The following is a 19,056-nucleotide window of genomic DNA, read 5'->3' as shown; positions in this document are numbered from 1 at the left end:
ACAGCAAAAACTTTTGACTTAAAACTTTTGTAATATTTTTTTACTTTCCGTTGCGCGGTAGATCAAAATGTCATTAATTGCTAAAGATAAAACGGGAAAGCACTATACGAGCAAGCTGGAAAGAGCGTGCGGTCTCGTGCGATTCCGTGAGTCATTGCCGCGAATTCGTTCAGTTAGCAAATCGACGCGGCGCAAAACTGGCAAACCGATCCAAGTAAACCGCCAAATCGATCTCTTTAAGCCTATGCGAAATTGAACCTTACTACTTGAACCATAAGTTTCATTTTACTTTACCTGTAGATACCAAGTTTTGACTTGACTCGACTCAATAATGACGGCAAAGTGCATGCCAACATTTTTCTTCGTGGTTTGAAGTCGATTCGTGTACATTTTATGCCTCAATATGTCCAACGAAAGTGACGCAGCAACAAATCGGAAAGGGTGCGCTTAGAGCGGGTGAACGTATCTTAAGTCGATTTACGGAACACTCAAGTCGATTTAGTCGACTTCAGACCTAAATCGGTTTGAACCGATTTGTGAAGTCGAATCGTAACATCGCTACGTTTGGCCTTCATACGTAAGGCTAGACTAGTTTCTTACGAATTTATTGATAAGTTCTTGTTATTTATGTATGTTCAATTAACTTTACTGAAAGTTAGTGTATCTGGAAACAAGTTTATCAGGTGTTTAACTACTTAGTTCACCACTTTTTCATCTCATCTGTAACAATTTCATTCAGTGAGTACAAGTGTTCTATTTTTGTTTGCATTACATCATTTAGGGAGTTTGTTTAGTTTTCCATGATATATGCTTAATTGAGACCTATTTATGAAAACACTTCTTTTTTTCTACAGAGAAATTAGCCAGCGACATCTTTAATTTCGTTTTTATTGAACAATAAGAGGTTTAAAATGCCAGGGTAAGAACCACCTGCTATGTGGGAGTGGTTTATAATGCTAACTAGCACTGACATCTCACTAGCACTGCTAATAGTTAGTGTAAGGCCATACAACCTACACATGATCATTAATTAAAAAAACGAATCCATTGAATTGTTCTTAATTTTATTAATTATTTAGATAATAACTTCAGTTGTTATTTACTTTCATTACTTGCTACAACTAACTAAAAAAATAACATTTTACGTCCATCAATTTAGATTATTAAACATTTATATATACCTACATTAAAAGTACCTAATGCTTTAATTGGTTTTCCCTAATACATACCTACAGGAATTTTATAGCATGTTTTTCCTCCTGAGGGGATGTGAGTAACTGTACTTAAGTCACCTTGGTGGTCAAATAAATAAATCCATCAGAGAGTATTAATATCCAGAAACTTAAAATAATTTAGTCTTCAAGCTAATGGTACCTTATTGTTTTTTGATAACCTTATATAAACCCTTGTCAAAAATATTAAATATTATTGGAAACACTATAATTCTATTAACCACCTCTAATATTTTTTTTATCCCAGATACCAACTTAATCAAGCTATTTTCATTAAATTATTATTATGGCTATAAATAGAAATATATTAAACTGTGCTCAAATAGTAAATGAAAAATTAGAAGAGTCTCTTGTTCACTGTGCATGATCTGTTGATTCTGTTGTATTTTTATTCCATGCTAATATTGACATAACATATTTTTTTTACTATAAACTGAAACAAAGTCATAAGAAAACATTTAAGGCTGTTAATACTGCAAAATTAGCAGTAACTAAAAATATAGCTAATCATGTACAACCAGTTTTACCTATGGACACTCTTTTTTACCTGTATAATCTTTTTTAAAAGGGTTTTGTCACGCCAGTGTTGGCCGAACGTTAATGCAATTGACCATTAAAAATTAACCATTGAAAAGGTTAATTGCCATTAACCATTAACCATTGAAGGGAAATTAATTATCAATTGCATTGATCATCAATTTGCATTAATATTAATTTATTTCGAACCACTAACAATTAAAAAGAATTAATGGTTATTGCTTTACAAACCATTAAAAATTAAATCAATTTTGAATGAAAATTAAAAATGTGATTGATAATTAACAATTAACAAGAATAAACATCGTAATTTTTGTCTCTGTATTTTTATGCAGGGTTTTCCCATATGTTCCCCGCGAAGACAAATGGGAATTCACCCATTATTGGTAATTATTGTTAATAATGGGTGCTTATTGGTGTATTCCCATTTGTCCCCGATTCGCGTGACCTACGCCATGCATGAAGCTCGGACAAATGGGAATGTTTTATGTGAATGAATATGAACGGCGGGGAACAAAAGGGATACAATACACCCGATATTAGTGTTCCCATTTGTCTCCGCTCCAATGAGATGGGGAAAAATGGAAATATTTCTGTGCAGCTTCTTTTCCCATATGTTTCTATACACTCATTATAGGTGTATTCCTATTTGTCCCTGCCATATGTGAGTTGGAGACAAATGGGAAACGGGGACAAATGGGATTTATATGCAGAGCCTATTCCATCTGTTCCAGGTGGGAACAAATGAGAAAACATCGGAAAATGAAGTGTTCCCATTTGTCCCCACCTTATTGGTGTGGAGACAAATGGGAAACGGGGACAAATGGGATTTCTATGCAGAGCCTATTCCATCTGTTCCAGGTGGGAACAAATGAGAAAACATCGGAAAATGAAGTGTTCCCATTTGTCCCCACCTTATTGGTGTGGAGACAAATGGGAAACGGGGACAAATGGAATTTATATGCAGAGCCTATTCCATCTGTTCCAGGTGGGAACAAATGAGAAAACATCGGAAAATGAAGTGTTCCCATTTGTCCCCACCTTATTGGTGTGGAGACAAATGGGAAACGGGGACAAATGGGATTTATATGCAGAGCCTATTCCATCTGTTCCAGGTGGGAACAAATGGGAAAACATCAGAAAATGATGTGTTCCTATTTGTTCCCACCTTATTGGTGTGGAGACAAATGGGAAACGAGGTAAATGGGATTTATATGCAGCGTCTATTCCATCTGTTCCAGGTGGGAAAAAATGGGAAAACATGGGAAAATGATGTGTTCACATTTATCTCCACACCAATAAGGTGGGGATAAATGGGAATGTTTTATATGAATGAATATGAACGGCGGGGAACAAAAGGGATACACCCGATATTAGTGTTCCCATTTGGCTCCGCTCCAATGAGATGGGGAAAAATGAAAATATTTCTATGCAGCGTCTTTTCCCATATGTTTATATACACTCATTATAGGTGTATTCCTATTTGACCCTGCCATATGTGAGTTGGAGACAAATGGGAAACGGGGACAAATGAGATTTATATGCAGAGCCTATTCCATCTGTTCCAGTTGGGAACAAATGGGAAAACATCAGAAAATAATGTGTTCCCATTTGTCCCCACCTTATTGGTGTAGAGACAAATGGGAAACGGGGACAAATGGGATTTATATGCAGCGTCTATTCCATCTGTTCCAGGTGGGAACAAATGGGAAAACATCGGAAAATGATGTGTTCCCATTTATCTCCACACCAATAAGGTGGGGACAAACGGGAAATATTTATATGCAGTCTTTTCCTATATGTTCCCCGAGGGGACAAATGGGAATACACTCATTATTGGTTATAATGGGTGCATTATTGGCGTATTCCCACTTGTCCCCTATCCACGTGTCCTACGCCATACATGAGAGAAGGGACAAATGGGAACACATCATTTTCCCATGTTTTCCCATTTTTTCCCACCTGGAACAGATGGAATAGACGCTGCATATAAATCCCATTTGTCCCCGTTTCCCATTTGTCTCCTCACTAATAAGGTGGGGACAAATGGGAACACTTCATTTTGAGATGTTTTCTCATTTGTTCCCACCTGGAACAGATGGAATAGGCTCTGCATATAAATCCCATTTGTCCCCGTTTCCCATTTATCTCCAACTCACATATGGCAGGGACAAATAGGAATACACCTATAATGAGTGTATAGAAACATATGGGAAAAGAAGCTGCACAGAAATATTTCCATTTTTCCCCATCTCATTGGAGCGGAGACAAATGGGAACACTAATATCGGGTGTATCCCTTTTGTTTCCCGCCGTTCATATTCATTCGTATAAAATATTCCCATTTGTCCCCACCTTATTGGTGTGGAGACAAATGTGAACACATAATTTTCCCATGTTTTCCCATTTTTTCCCACCTGGAACAGATGGAATAGACGCTGCATATAAATCCCATTTGTCCCCGTTTCCCATTTGTCTCCACACCAATAAGGTGGGGACAAATGGGAACACATCATTTTCTGATGTTTTCCCATTTGTTCCCACCTGGAACAGATGGAATAGGTTCTGCATATAAATCCCATTTGTCCCCGTTTCCCATTTGTCTCCAACTCACATATGGCAGCGACAAATAGGAATACACCTATAATGAGTGTATAGAAACATATAGTGTAGAGTCTCATGTTAAAATATGTATCACGATCTGATAATTCACTGAAGCTTGTATTAAGAGCGCTCTTACAAGAAAAGTCGAAATAATGCAAAATTGATGATACTAGTCGACGAAATTCAGGACTTTGCGCTCATTATTAGAAACAATGAGTACTTGTTCCAGTAAAAGCGTCTTCTTATCTTTATAAATATCGTTGTAAATATTAGAAAAAGGACTTATTAAATTAGTAATGATTTTTTTTCTGATGGTCGTTTCCGAAAAACCCCGTGAAGCACTGAATGGCGAGCTCTTATTTGGAAATGTTGAGAATTTTACTCTGCTAAACCTGGCTATTTTGTATTACTAATACCCTGTACTTTAGGCATATTAAACTATATTTTTCCTACATACCTTTGAGAAAGAGAAAATCAAAGTAAAACGAACTCGATTTTCTCTCCGAAACAAGTGTCAATTCCTACGAAAATCTACTTAATATCGAAGTCATTTTCATACTCAAGCAATCTGCAACGTTTGCTTATACTGTTGGTATACATTAGTGTTTATGAAATTCTACTATAATTTTTTGGCAATTTTTTGAAAACTACTCTATATTACCGATGACGCGCGCTGCGCCAGCTCAGTGCCGCGGCAGAGCTTGTAGAGGCAGGACGTGTGTCGGTCGACTCCGCACATTTTCAACGGCGACGACGAGGTTTTTTATCATTGTGTGCGGCGGGCGCCGTGTAAAACGCTATACTGTGTGCGTGTAAACCGCAACGAGAGACTTTGATCCTAGCACTGTTTTTATAGTATTATAATTTATAATGGTACAGTTTAATAAACTACCGGACAGGATTAAAAATATTTGAAACGACCTGACATTCTATATGTATTTATTTGACTCAAGATAGTACTCAGGGTCTGATGATGGAGCCGGAAGGTGGTCACCGGTACCAATCAACCATGCAACTAAACCACTTCGTGTTTAGGCTCGTTTTATTCATCTCAACAAGATCTTTGACACAAGATAGTACTCAGGGTCTGATGATGGAGCCGGAAGGTGGTCACCGGTACCAATCAACCATGCAACTAAACCACTTCGTGTTTGGGCTCGTTTGATTCGGCTCAACAAGATCTTTGACTTAAGATAGTACTCAGGGTCTATGATGGAGCCGGAAGGTGGTCACCAGTACCAATCAACAATGCAACTAAACCACTTCGTGTTTAGGCTCGTTTTATTCGTCTCAACAAGATCTTTGACTTAAGATAGTACTCAGGGTCTGATGATGGAGCCGGAAGGTGGTCACCGGTACCAATCAACCATGCAACTAAACCACTTCGTGTTTGGGCTCGTTTGATTCGTCTCAACAAGATCTTTGGCACAAGATAATACTCAGGGTCTGATGATGGAGCCGGAAGGTGGTCACCGGTACCAATCAACCATGCAACTAAACCACTTCGTGTTTAGGCTCGTTTGATTCGTCTCAACAAGATCTTTGACACAAGATAGTACTCAGGGTCTGATGATGGAGCCGGCAGGTGGTCACCGGTACCAATCAACCATGCCACTAAACCACTTCGTGTTTAGGCTCGTTTTATTCGTTTCTATAAGATCTTTGACACAAGATAGTACTCAGGGTCTGACGTTGGAGCCGGAAGGTGGTCACCGGTACCAATCAACCATGCAACTACACCACTTCGTGTTTAGGCTCGTTTGATTCGTCTCAACAAGACCTTAGACACAAGATAGTACTCAGGATCTGATGATGAAGCTGGAAGGTGGCCACGGGTAACAGTCTACCATGTAACTGAACCACTTCGTGTTTGGGCTCGTTTGATTTGTCGCAACAAGATCTTTGACACAAGGTAGTACTGAGGGTCTGATGATGGATCCGGAAGGTGGTGACCGGTACCAATCAACCATGCAACTAAACCACTTCGTGTTTGGCTTCGTTCGATTCGTCGCAACAAAATCTTTGACACAAGTTAGTACTCAGGGTCTGATGATGGAGCTGGACTGTGGCCACGGGTACCAGTCTACCATGTAACTGAACCACTTCGTGTTTGGGCTCGTTTGATTTGTCGCAACAAGATCTTTGACACAAGGTAGTACTGAGGGTCTGATGATGGATCCGGAAGGTGGTCACCGGTACCAATCAACCATGCAACTAAACCACTTCGTGTTTGGCTTCGTTCGATTCGTCGCAACAAGATCTTTGACACAAGTTAGTACTCAGGGTCTGATGATGGAGCTGGACTGTGGCCACGGGTACCAGTCTACCATGTAACTGAACCACTTCGTGTTTGGGCTCGTTTGATTCCTCGCAATAAGATGTTTGAGACAAGATACTACTCAGGGTCTGATGATGGAGCTGATGATGATTGACAGGTACCCGTCGCCACCTTCGCGCTCCATCATCAGACCCTGAGTACTACCTTGTGTCAAAGATCTTGTTGAGATGAATAAAACGTGCCTAAACACGAAATGGTTTAGTTGCATGGTTGATTGGTACCGGTGACCACCTTCCGGCTCCAACATCAGACCCTGAGTACTATCTTGTGTCAAAGATCTTGTTGAAACGAATAAAACGAGCCTAAACACGAAGTGGTTTAGTTGCATGGTTGATTGGTACCGGTGACCACCTTCCAGCTCCATCATCAGACTCTGAGTATCACCTAGTGTCAAAGATCATGTTGAGACGAATCAAACGATCCTAAACACGATGTTGTTTAGTTGCATGGTTGATTGGTAATGGTACCTTCCAGCTCCATCATCAGACCCTGAGTACTGTCTTGTGTCAAAGATCTTGTTGAGACGAATCAAACGAGCCCAAACACGAAGTTGTTTAGTTACATGATAGACTGGTACCCGTGGCCACCTTCCAGCTCCATCATCAGACCCTGTGTATCTTCAGTGTCAAAGATCTTGTTGAGACGAATCAAACGAGCCTAATCATGTTACTACATGGTTGATTGGTATCCGTGACCACCTTAATCATCATCAGATCCTCAGTACCAGTTCGTTTTTAAACCCTCGTTGATACAAACTTTACAACCTATAGGTACCAAATGCAATGACGAAACATGTAAATAAGCGAGTAGGTACCTATAATTTCTTTCGAGTAATATACCTTCATAAGTACGAGTATGGGGCTATTCATAAATTACGTCGTTTCAAATGGGAGGAGTGGGGGGGGGGGGTCTGGACATCGGATGATGGTAACATGACGTAGGAGGAAACAGATTCATCCGAAGCTTGATTTTTGGATGATTTGAGGGGTGGGGGGGGTCAAAAATCGTCAAAAATAGATGACGTAATTTATGAACAGCCCCTATGTACATTTGCACTGCATTTAGTATTTTCGTACTTACCAAATAACAGTTTTAGAACTTTAAAAGTTAAGTACAGTTAGTGTTGTTATGGTTGATTTCAATATGCTTCGCGAAGGATCAAGAATGTTTAATCCATCATTGTAGTGCGAGTGTGGTAGAAGGGATCGGCATACTGAGCTCGCACGGCCTGCCGCAGCGCGTAAAATACCTAAACTCGCTCAACGCCGAAATGTAATAGCGCTCTTAATGGTTATTTTTATTTATAATTTTAATAGTTCCAAGCAAAAGTAACATTAATTATTAGTTTATGAAATAAATTATTTAATTCCATTAAACGTTAATGCACATTGACAATCAATGTAATTAAACGTCTCAAACTTCAATTCTAACTAATTTTAATTATATTGATGCGTAATGCAATTGATTAATTGCGGAATTAATGGTTAATGCAATTGATTAATTGTTAATTAGAATTAACCATTACGGCCAACACTGTGTCACGCAGTGACAATGTCACCCCCGTAATGAGATCTAATAGTAATAATGATGTAGTAGTGCAGTATTACCTACACCAGTATAATATAAAGTTGTAATATGACTCCTTGTGTAATGTTATTTGATCTATTTCTGAGCAACAAGTGACATTAGATCTACTTTATTATTACATCATTCCTCACCATGAATGACTGCATAAAATTGATGTTCTGAATTTTGTTTAGACTGGTCTTATTATTTTTATTCACAGATATCCCTAAGTACTTTACTAGTAACACTTATTTGTTTTTACAGAATTGCAACTATGTCACTGGAGAATATGTACTGCACTCGCTGCGGTGATGGGTTTGAGCCCAATGAGAAGATTGTCAACTCCAATGGAGAACTCTGGCATACAAACTGTTTTGTGTATGTATTTAATCTCGACTTCTGAGCATAAAAGTGCTATAACACAGAAGTTTTGAGACAATCGTTTACCAAGGGTTTTTACATATAACACCATGTTAAAGAGTTCTTTCTATAACATTATGTTAAAGAATGTTAATTTATCATTGTAACATAATGCTTTATAATTGTTGCATCTTTAAATAGCTTATGCTGCCAAAATTACATGTTCAAATTTTATGTATACATACAGCATTATCTTTATGAAAAATGGGAAAATTGTTGAGTAATGCAAGTCAATATATTTGTTGATATTATTTTAGATGTGCCCAATGCTTCCGGATGTTCCCTGATGGAGTGTTTTACGAGTTTGAGGGCCGTAAATACTGCGAACAAGACTTTCAAGTGCTTTTCGCCCCGTGCTGCGGCAAATGCGGTAAGTGAACAGACATTTTTTTGGTTCTGGCTGATATTTCTTCTTTATTTTATAAATCTAATTTTTCGTTATTTTCATTCATATAATTTAACAGGCGAGTTCGTGATCGGACGAGTGATCAAGGCAATGAATGCCAACTGGCACCCGGCCTGCTTCCGCTGCGCGGAGTGCAGCACGGAGCTGGCGGACGCCGGCTTCATCAAACATGCGGGCCGCGCGCTGTGCCACGCCTGCAACGCGCGCATCAAGGCCGATGGCTTGCAGAACTACATGTGCCACAAGTGCCAGTAAGTTAACAACCCACAAAGCCCAACACTACAACTACACACACACACACTCTCTCTCTCTCTCTCTCTTTCTCTCCCTCTCTCTCTCGCACACACACATACACACACACACACACACACTTTTTTGTACATTATTATTAACATAAAACAGGTTAAATTACCTACAAAATGTCCATCGGCTATTTTTCAAATCAGTAGCTATAGCTGTAAGTGTCCTGGTCAACAAAATCACTTTTTTGTTATTATTACCATCGAAAAGATAAATGTGTCTCAGTTTCTTTTACCGTGGTTAAAACTTCAAACTCTTTCTTTCTTTCACTTAGTATTAGTAAAAATAACATAGAATCGTTTATCCCAACAGTGGTGTGATCGACGGCGAGCCGCTGCGTTACCGCGGCGAGGTGTGGCACGGGTACCACTTCACGTGCGCCACGTGCGAGGTCGAGCTCGACCATACGGCGCGTGAGGTCAAGAACCGCCCGGGCTACGCAGCCAACGACGTGGTCAGTAGTTCACTACTTTATCTACTATGTTAGCGTTTTCTCAGTTGCATTACAAAGAAGTTCGAGGTTCGCTTTTTGGCCACAACATTGGCGCAGGCTGTTTTTGCGATATCACGATATCGGCAAGTTCGAAACCTCCGGTTTGGAAGCTGCACGTCTCAATGCTAGGGCACCAGGATTCATGTGTGACTACGTGGCCACTAATGCCACAGAATAAACTTGTTCAGGAGTGGCGAAGTGTAAAATGGGCACCACCTTCATGTGCGCCAACTCAGCTAAGTCATTAGGCAACTGGATGATTCGAATTATTTAATTCAATTATTTAATGATTAATTCGACCCGAACAAAAAAATATTAATACATATAGACAACATATATATGGGCCCAAGCCCTGCTGTAAATTGGTGAGATTATTTTTTTCTGTTTGTTCTAGAACAATCTGTTCTGTCTTCGTTGCCACGACAAGATGGGCATCCCGATCTGCGGGGCATGCCGCCGCCCCATCGAGGAAAGGATCGTCACCGCCCTCGGGAAACATTGGCATGTTGAGGTACGTTACTAAAAAAACCGGCCAAGTGCGAGTCGGACTCGCGTTTCAAGGGTTCCGTACATTAAGTCCGACCGCACATTTATAATAGGTTTTCCTGTCATCTATACTCTATTGGTAAAGAACCATTTTGTGCATTTTTTTTCAAAATTTTAGACCGAGACAGACTGACAGTAGTTTCAGAGATAAAGGCCCCCCCTTTGGTCATTTTTTATATCCTATGTATTTTGAAATTATAAAAAAAATAGGTTTGAAATTCTCAAGATGAGCTCTTTCATTTGATATATAACACAATATAGTTTCAAAACTTTATTTTTTAACTTTCTCATTTACCCCCCAAAAGTGCCCCCCATGTTTAAAATTCATTTGTTTACGATACATGTCCATCTTTGGGTCACTAATTGACATATGTATACCAAATTTCAACTCAATTGGTCCAGTAGTTTCCTAGAAAATAGGCTGTGACAGACGGACACACAGATAGACGCACGAGTAGGGGTCACAAAACCGTGCGTATTTTAGAAAACCCGTTTTCGGTTTTTGAAACTGCAAAACCGGGTTTCCGGTTTTTTCGGTGATTTCGATTTTACGTATATTTTGTAAAATAAGCAAGTATTTTTAGGATCAATGCTTTGATATTACGTCTTCCACGACATTTCTATTTACTTTATCTTTACCAAGACCATATCAATAAATCAATCCAAATCCATCAATAAAGTTTTAACTAAGCAGCAATTCTAAAACGGATTGCCTAAGCAACCTATTATATAACAACGGTATTGACATAGTCCTCCTTCTGGAAATACACCGCTGATGATGCCCAACTCGCTAAACGAGGTAAAATACCGGGATTTGATTTGGTAGCGGCATTATACCATAAACAATATAGAACTTCGACATACGGCCGGTCTTCTCTTACTGCCCTGGTCAACGTGATTTCAAATAACATCGATGGCAACAACATCGCCACCACGATTATTCAAATCGGCGAAACGCGGATATGCAGCATATATAAGCCTCCACGTAGCTGCTGGCCTACTCCACGCCTTCCTTACTTGGAACACCCATCCCTTTACATTTGAGACTTGATTAGCCACCATACCAGCTGGGGATACAGGAAATCTGACGCCAACGAGGAGGCGATCATGGACTGGGCAGATAGGAACAACACTGTTTTAGTCGTTTCTCACAAACGCAAAGGAACGTTCAAATCAGCTCGATGGAGAAGTGACCACAACCCGGACCTAGTCTTCACAACAAGAGCAATAGACGGTACACCAGTGGCCGCCGAGCTGTACATGCTAGCGGATTTTCCACACTCTCAACACCGCCTAGTATTAGTTGTCATAGGTCTGAAAATACCGATGGTTGAGTCGTATCCTGCCTAACACCACATCGCGGAAGTTTGCTTATGCTGATGACCTGCCCCTTGTGTTGTGACACAAAAAGACAGCTTGGAAATGGAACTAAATAGCCTCGAAAAGGACCTGGATCTATGATAACTATTTCTCTCAGTGGCGTTTGTGCCCCAGCACTTCCAAGACCGAGGTGTTCTGCTTTCACCAGTGCAACAAACTAGTCTACAAGGAGCTGAGAGTAAAATTCAGGGGCAATCTTCTCCGACACAACTTCCTTCCGAAGCATCCTGGATTGAAGCCTTAACTTCAAGGAGCACCTAAGGGATCATCCATTAATTACATCACACGTTTAGGGGGAGGGAGGGGTTGAGAAAATGTGACATGTTGTGACAAGGGGTAGGGGGGAGTCACAAACTTTGTGACGTCACTTTAACTTCATCAGTAACCAAAAATATATTTAAATTATTTTATTAGCTGTACAGTTAAATAGCCAGTTTTTTGGAATGATAATCGTTTTTATTCGTTTAATTTTCTTTTCCAATGAGTTTTGGGTTATAAAATTATTAAATATTTCTTTTCCCAAAAATATTTTGATAAATATTTTTAGATTTGCCGATTTCGTTGATAAAATGTGACGTCACACCACGGGGGGAGGGATTTGCCAAATGTGACCAAGTGTGACAAGGAGGGAGGGAGGGGTAAAAAAACCTAGAAATTCGTGTGACGTAATTAATGGATGACCCCTAAGCAGCCTATCTGCAAAACTGGGCAAATAGATATAACGTTGGAGACTAAAAGCTGTTCATTTATACAATTAAAGTGTAAATAACATTATTTGCGGTATTTGACACATTATGACTGACGTATATAGAGATGTAACTAACGCAAATCGATTGTCACAGCAAGCGATTACGATTGGATGGCACGTAGACTGAGGTATCGAATTGTGACGTATAATGAATTTTTATTTGAGATTTAAATAAAGCTAGATTTATATGGTTTTCCCGCAAGCTACCGGTCGGTCGGTGTATTTAATACACCGACCGAGTAGGTCGCACCCATTGTCAAAATTGAAACTAACTGGGGATCTATTTTAAAGTTTATTTATGTTATTTCTGTGACAAATTTGTTGTCTGTTAAGTGACGATAAATATATCCATATTTACAGTTAATTATCCACCTTTTCCTTATTTTTATTAAAAGAAAAATGAAAAATTCATATCGATTTACTTAAACGACTACCGATTCATAACGGTGGTGTCCGGCCAACCCTAAAATTAAAAAAAAAAGACGTAGAACGTAAACGTTCGCAGTGCAGTTGTTTTCCTTTGTGATTTCGATGTGCAAAACATTTTACGTAGTATTGCTGTTGTGAGTGACAGACGTCAAATACCGCAAATAATGTTATTTACACTATAGTGCGTTTAATATATTGTTTTTTTAATTTGCTCTTCAAAATAATTAAACTATGTTTACAAAACTGTAAAATCGAAAAACTCGAAAAAGTCGAATTTATTAAAGTGAAAACCCGGTTTTGGCAATTGGCTGTAAACCCGGTTTTTCCGTTTTTTTTCGATTTCGGTGAAACCGGGTTTGTGACGCCTACGCACGAGTGATCCTATAAGGGTTCAGTTTTTTCCTTTTGACTTACGGAACCCTAAAGCTAACTCAAAATAGTTTTTTATTCGGTATACACTCTTTTATTGTTGACTGAACTTCCTCTCCTTTACCTGTCTATCAAGTACTCTTCAAATGAGCCGAACTCAACATGTTTGCGTTTTTTTTTATTCTAAAGTTCCTTTGGCTACCTTCCGACTGCATCATCAAATCCATCTTAGCGTATTATTGCATTGTCATCAGAATTATGGATGATGTTTGCTATATTTCAATTCAATTGATTAACGAGAATGGGTTCAAATTTAAGTTACAAGATTTTAAGCACACATGTATTATATCCTACTTAAAAAAAAAACTAACTAAACATAAAAAAACAAACTAACTAAACTAACATAAAAAACAAACTAACGAAATATATGTTCTATTTATTCATAGAAATATTCTACAATAACAAAATTTTAACACATACAAGAAATAAAATGTACAAAGAGAAAATAAAAGATTCAACGTTTCTTCTAACGAACCGTAATGTCCCATGGACAACGGGACAGAATAACAACACAAAAAAGTTAATCCACCCCCTACTTTATTTATATGACGCCGACGTAATGATTTCAGCATTTCGTGTGCGCTAAATGCGAGAAGCCGTTCCACGGGCACCGGCACTACGAGAAGAAGGGCCTCGCGTACTGCGAGCAGCACTACCACCAGCTGTTCGGCAATCTGTGCTACGTCTGCAACCAGGTCATCGCCGGAGATGGTCAGTCATTTATTATTTATTTATCAGTGCCCGGCCGAAGATTCGGTTTCGGCCAAAACATTGCTGAACGTTTCAGCCGCGCCGCGACGAAACTGTATTTTCGTTAGTGTCCGACCAGGGTCCCAGTTTCGGCAAAGTCAAAAATCATGTCCCGACCGAAAATTAATTTAAACTTTAATGCACCTTGAGGCATTCTCAACCAGTCAACCTTATGACAAAACAGATATTTTCAAATGTGTTAACATGGGTATGTTTTCTGCCATATCACTTTGGCCGTCACTAAATCGATTCTGACTGTACAAGTGCAGCGTAGGCTCACGCGTGCTTCTGTCCCCAGTATTCACGGCGCTGAACAAGGCGTGGTGCGTGCACCACTTCGCGTGCGCCGTGTGCGACGCGCCGCTGAGCACGCGCAGCAAGTTCTACGAGTACGACGAGCGGCCCGCGTGCCGCCGCTGCTACGAGAAGCTGCCGCAGGAGCTGCGCCGCCGTCTGCGCCGCGCGCACCACTACACGCCGCGCCGTTAAACACTGATGTCACCACAATCTAAACACACTGACCTTCACTCCCCCTCCTCCTCGCGTCGGTTTCCTCAATGCTGAGGGTCGTGACCATCTCGTCGAAATAGTTTTTCACCTCAGCAGCTCGAACAAGGGTACTTTGCTTCTTAAAAACAGTGAGCAAAATGCGATTTTGCTCACTGAGTCATTTTGTCTCACTCAGTGAGCAAAATCGCATTTTGCTCACTGATTGGGTCTCACTCAGTGAGCAAAATGCGATTTTGCTCACTGAGTGAGACAAAATGACATTCAAGTGACCTTTATAGTCATTTCAACATGCGGGGTCTAATACAAGTTCGATATACTTGGGTTCTATTATATTATCTCTGTCCCTCTAGGTATGTTCTCACTGCTAAGGGTGAAAAATTTTGTGTACTACACGAGATCAAAGTTATTTACATCTCGTGCGCTTTTGAATCCCTTACTACGCTCAAGATTCTAAATTAGATTCACTCGCTACGCTCGTGAATCTATTATAGAATCTTTCGCTTGCACGGGACTCAAAATAAGCACTCGAAGAAATATCAAACTTTGATCTCTTGTTGTACAAATAACTATTGTGCGGACCACTCGGCGCCATCCACTTCTATCTGCTGCCTCGTGGAGAGCGTCGTGTATGGTGGTATCGAGGGTGGTGCGGACCTGGTCAGTCCAACGTATCCTGCCCTATGTACGTGACCTTCACTCACATATGTATAATTATAAGTTATGGTTTATCCCAGCGGTTCTCAAAGTGCGACCTTTAGTAAGGAGGTTCGTGTAATCAGACTTTCAAATGTTATTCGTTATCGTCATGTGGTTTGCAGTCGTCTGGTTTATCTCATGTGTTAACATAGTTTGGAGCTCACCAAAAAACATGTGTAATTTGTAACTGTGTTATGTAGTGCTGTTATTGTCAATAAATTTGTCGTTTCCAAGCAAAAAGTCCCACTTTGTCGCTTGCAATAAGGACGCTTTGACAGGTTATTTGTATAAAGGTACAAAGCAAATCTCGTCCTTATGATACCTAAGCGACAAAGTGAGACCTTTGACTAGACTTCGGCACAAATGTATTCTTATGTAGGAACAAAAACATTATTATTTGCAGAAATTATTAATCATCCTTGAACACATGAAAGGACACACTTGTTCACAAAATGGTGGTCACTTGATCATTCTTTTAATCACACTAATAAACCCTATAGGAATGTATGAGATTAAACTTCAATTGTTAATGTAATACTGTTGTATGCTTTTGCAGAGGGTGGTGGTGAAAAAGTTAAAACCTAAAACTCTATATTGTTAGGTATTTTATTTGTCATTCATGAACTAACTTATTCACGTTCTCGGTTGTGTTAATAAATAGTATAAATAAATGTTTTAAACGTGTCAGTTTACACCAGTGCCCTGTTTTTCAAAAGCTTGTAACTTGTAATACAAGTGGAAGTCCCTCTTTGACAGCTTTTGTTAGAAAGGGACTTCCACTTGTATTACAAGTTAAAAGCTTTCGATAAACAGGGCACAGCTATTTACAGTTGTGACCTGCGTATAAAGGAAAGCGGTCTATGAAATAAGGCGCGCCTTTAATAATATTGTAACGTTGTATTAAGCGTGCTATGTTTTAAATGTATTTGATGTTTACTTTATGCTCGTAAACCACAATGAATCTTTTTATTTATTAACAACATAGTTTTAACTTTAACCAAATAATGGTTAGTAGTATTTTTTAATTATTAATAATTTTGTAATGTCTATGCTATAGTTCGTTTTTTTTAGCATTAGAAAGAACTCCACAGAAGCAAGCGTGCAGTTTTTATCAGGCTCTTTAATTGTTAATAATTATTGAATTATCTAATGTAGCATGGTCAATACATATAATTTACTTCAAATTATTACCGCTAAAAGTGCCGGATTTGGAACCACAAGCTTACTTCTGCGAAGTCCTTTCTAATGCTAAAAAAACAGACTATAAGTAAAGCCTAATGTAAGTTAATATGGAATTTTTGGACCATTATGTAAGCATGTAAGTAAAAACTAGGTCGCATGTCTACTCTAGCACGTCCTACCGCGACTTCATAATGTTTAAACTGTCGCGCGATTTGTGTGAACGTATGCTAAATGTGTAAATGCAATTTAACAGATTATTTCTTGACTGAGTTGTAATAAGTTTATGGGAATCCTGAAAAGTTAGTGTCAGGCAATTTTACCAAAATGTTAATAAATCAATTTATTTTAAACGGTACTCAACATTATTTTGTATAAGGTCCGTACCAGTGCTCGACATGCTTACACCCATTAGGTGTAATATATTGAGCTAATGGCGAAAGTTTAAATATGGCATGAACAGTGACGAGCATTCAGACTACCTTGTGAATTTCAACCCCTAAATGGGGTAGCATTAATAAAACTATGTGCCTTAGTAGTAAAAAAATGTGTTCCACATAATTTTCTTATTATGAGTTGACTACTAAACGAAAAAGTGCCTTTATGCAATGTTTTTATTAATATTAAATATAATTTATTTGTGCTACCAAATGTTTAATCCGACATGTATGAATTGCTTAATTAAGATTTTTTATAATATTATAATAAGTGCCTAATCATCATTGTATTATCAATGAATAAAAATTGTATATTAACAATTAAGGCTGTTTTATTTATTTCTTCGCCTTAAGGAGGCCATACTTATAATAAGAGTTCCTTCGTGCCAGTAGCTAATAAACAAAGTAATAACACACCGCAACTTAATTAATCTGAAAATCATAATTAGATTCCAAAAAAAGTAATACAATGTTGCCACTTTTTACTAGCGCGTCTTGTATTTATGTAAAAATAAGTAAATAAAAGTACTTTTTTAAATAGTAGGAGTAAAATTACCAATTAATAAATTATTTTAGCGTGTTTATTTATAAAAAGAAATTTACTATTTTACAAACAAATTATTGCAGTGGCAACATTGTCTTACTTTTTTTGGAATCTAATTACGACTCTGAGTTAGTCAGAGGACCATATTTTCAAAGCGGGTCCACGCCTCTGAAGAGGGCGAGGCACGCACGTCTCCGACCGAGCTGCACAGCAATTCCCTCGCGAGGCGGTTCGTTCATATCATTCGCTTTAAATATACAGACGATTTCAAATGGCTACAAATATAATGACCACCAAAAAATACTTTGGTAAAAAAATCATGCTTACCAAAAAAAATTACTGAACACCAAAAAAATAAGGCCTAAAATTACAAAAGTACCACCGTTTTAATTACGACTGCACTTCAAATTGTATTCGAATACCAAATATATTGAATGATCACCAAAAATCATTAATGATCACCAAATCTTGAAGACCAAATTAATGCGATATTGTCACCTAAATAAACCACTATGATTACCAAAAAATGTATACATATTACTAAATAAAGTAAAATGATGCCAAAATTACTAGCCCCTCCCGCTCAACCCCCCGTACCCCGCACCGCATACCTACCTTTTTTTTTCTTTTTTTTAAGAGGGGAAATGCTTTACGCATACCACCCGGCGCGGGGACGGGCCGGGATGGTTATGTGGGACTCCCTGTTGTGGGCTAATGAGACCCCAGGTTTACCCACTAAAACCCCTCTGTTGCCGCCTCGCTGCTATATGGCGAGGCCCCAGGAACGCCGAAGTACTCTTCCGCAACCTCGCCAGCGACAACCGCATACCTACCTAACCCAACCTACTCTTTTAGTAGCATACTGAAATGCTACTAGAATAGTGGGTTAGGTTAGGTTTGACTGCGACCCTTACAGAAAAGAAATGCTACTAGAAAAGTGGGTTAGGTCAGGTTTAAACTGCGACCCTTACAGAAACGAAATGCTACTAGAAAAGAGGGTTAGGTTAGGTTTGAACTGCGACCCATACAGAAACGAAATGCTACTAGAAAAGTGGGTTAGGTTAGGTTTGAACTGCAACCCATACAGAAACGAAATGCTACTAGAAAAGTGAGTTAGGTTAGGTTTGAACTGCGACCCTTACAGAAACGAAATGCTACTAGAGAAAAGTGGGTTAGGTTAGGTTTGAACTGCGACCCATACAGAAAATAAATGCTACTAGAAAAGTGGGTTAGGTTAGGTTTGGTTAGGTTAGGTTAGAAAAAGATGACGAAGTGGATTAATTAATTAAATAGGATAACGATATATTAAATATTTGCACATTTTTAATTAAAATGTGGTTACAATTTTGGTGGTCATTTACTATTTTTGGGTTAACAATGATTATTTTGGAGTCATTTGCTTTAATAGGATAGCAAGATTTAAAAATTTGGTTTTACATTAAAATGGAGTTCTAATTTTGGTGGTAATTTACTATTTTTGGGTTTACAATGATTATTTTGGTGTCATTTCCTT

General features: G+C 38.8%; 1 protein-coding gene and 1 long non-coding RNA gene across 2 annotated transcripts; both read left to right on the top strand.

The window, feature by feature from the left end:
• The first annotated feature begins 585 nt into the window (after positions 1 to 585).
• Positions 586 to 14,703, top strand: LOC134806016 (LIM and senescent cell antigen-like-containing domain protein 1). Its single transcript, XM_063779219.1, has 9 exons — positions 586 to 738; positions 855 to 919; positions 8,541 to 8,654; positions 8,954 to 9,066; positions 9,161 to 9,353; positions 9,715 to 9,856; positions 10,290 to 10,406; positions 13,997 to 14,138; positions 14,476 to 14,703. The coding sequence occupies exons 2-9, from the start codon at positions 912 to 914 to the stop codon at positions 14,664 to 14,666; spliced, it is 1,020 nt and encodes a 339-aa protein (XP_063635289.1). The 5' UTR covers positions 586 to 738; positions 855 to 911; the 3' UTR covers positions 14,667 to 14,703.
• A 559-nt stretch (positions 14,704 to 15,262) lies between these two features.
• Positions 15,263 to 17,320, top strand: LOC134799681 (uncharacterized). Its single transcript, XR_010145439.1, has 2 exons — positions 15,263 to 16,439; positions 16,652 to 17,320. It is a non-coding gene; the product is annotated as an uncharacterized LOC134799681 (long non-coding RNA).
• The last annotated feature ends 1,736 nt before the right edge of the window (positions 17,321 to 19,056 follow it).

Source organism: Cydia splendana, chromosome 2 (genome assembly GCF_910591565.1).
Source record: "Cydia splendana chromosome 2, ilCydSple1.2, whole genome shotgun sequence".
In the NCBI taxonomy this organism is placed as follows: Eukaryota; Metazoa; Arthropoda; class Insecta; order Lepidoptera; family Tortricidae; genus Cydia; species Cydia splendana.
This window is presented reverse-complemented; position numbering and strand designations above follow the sequence as displayed.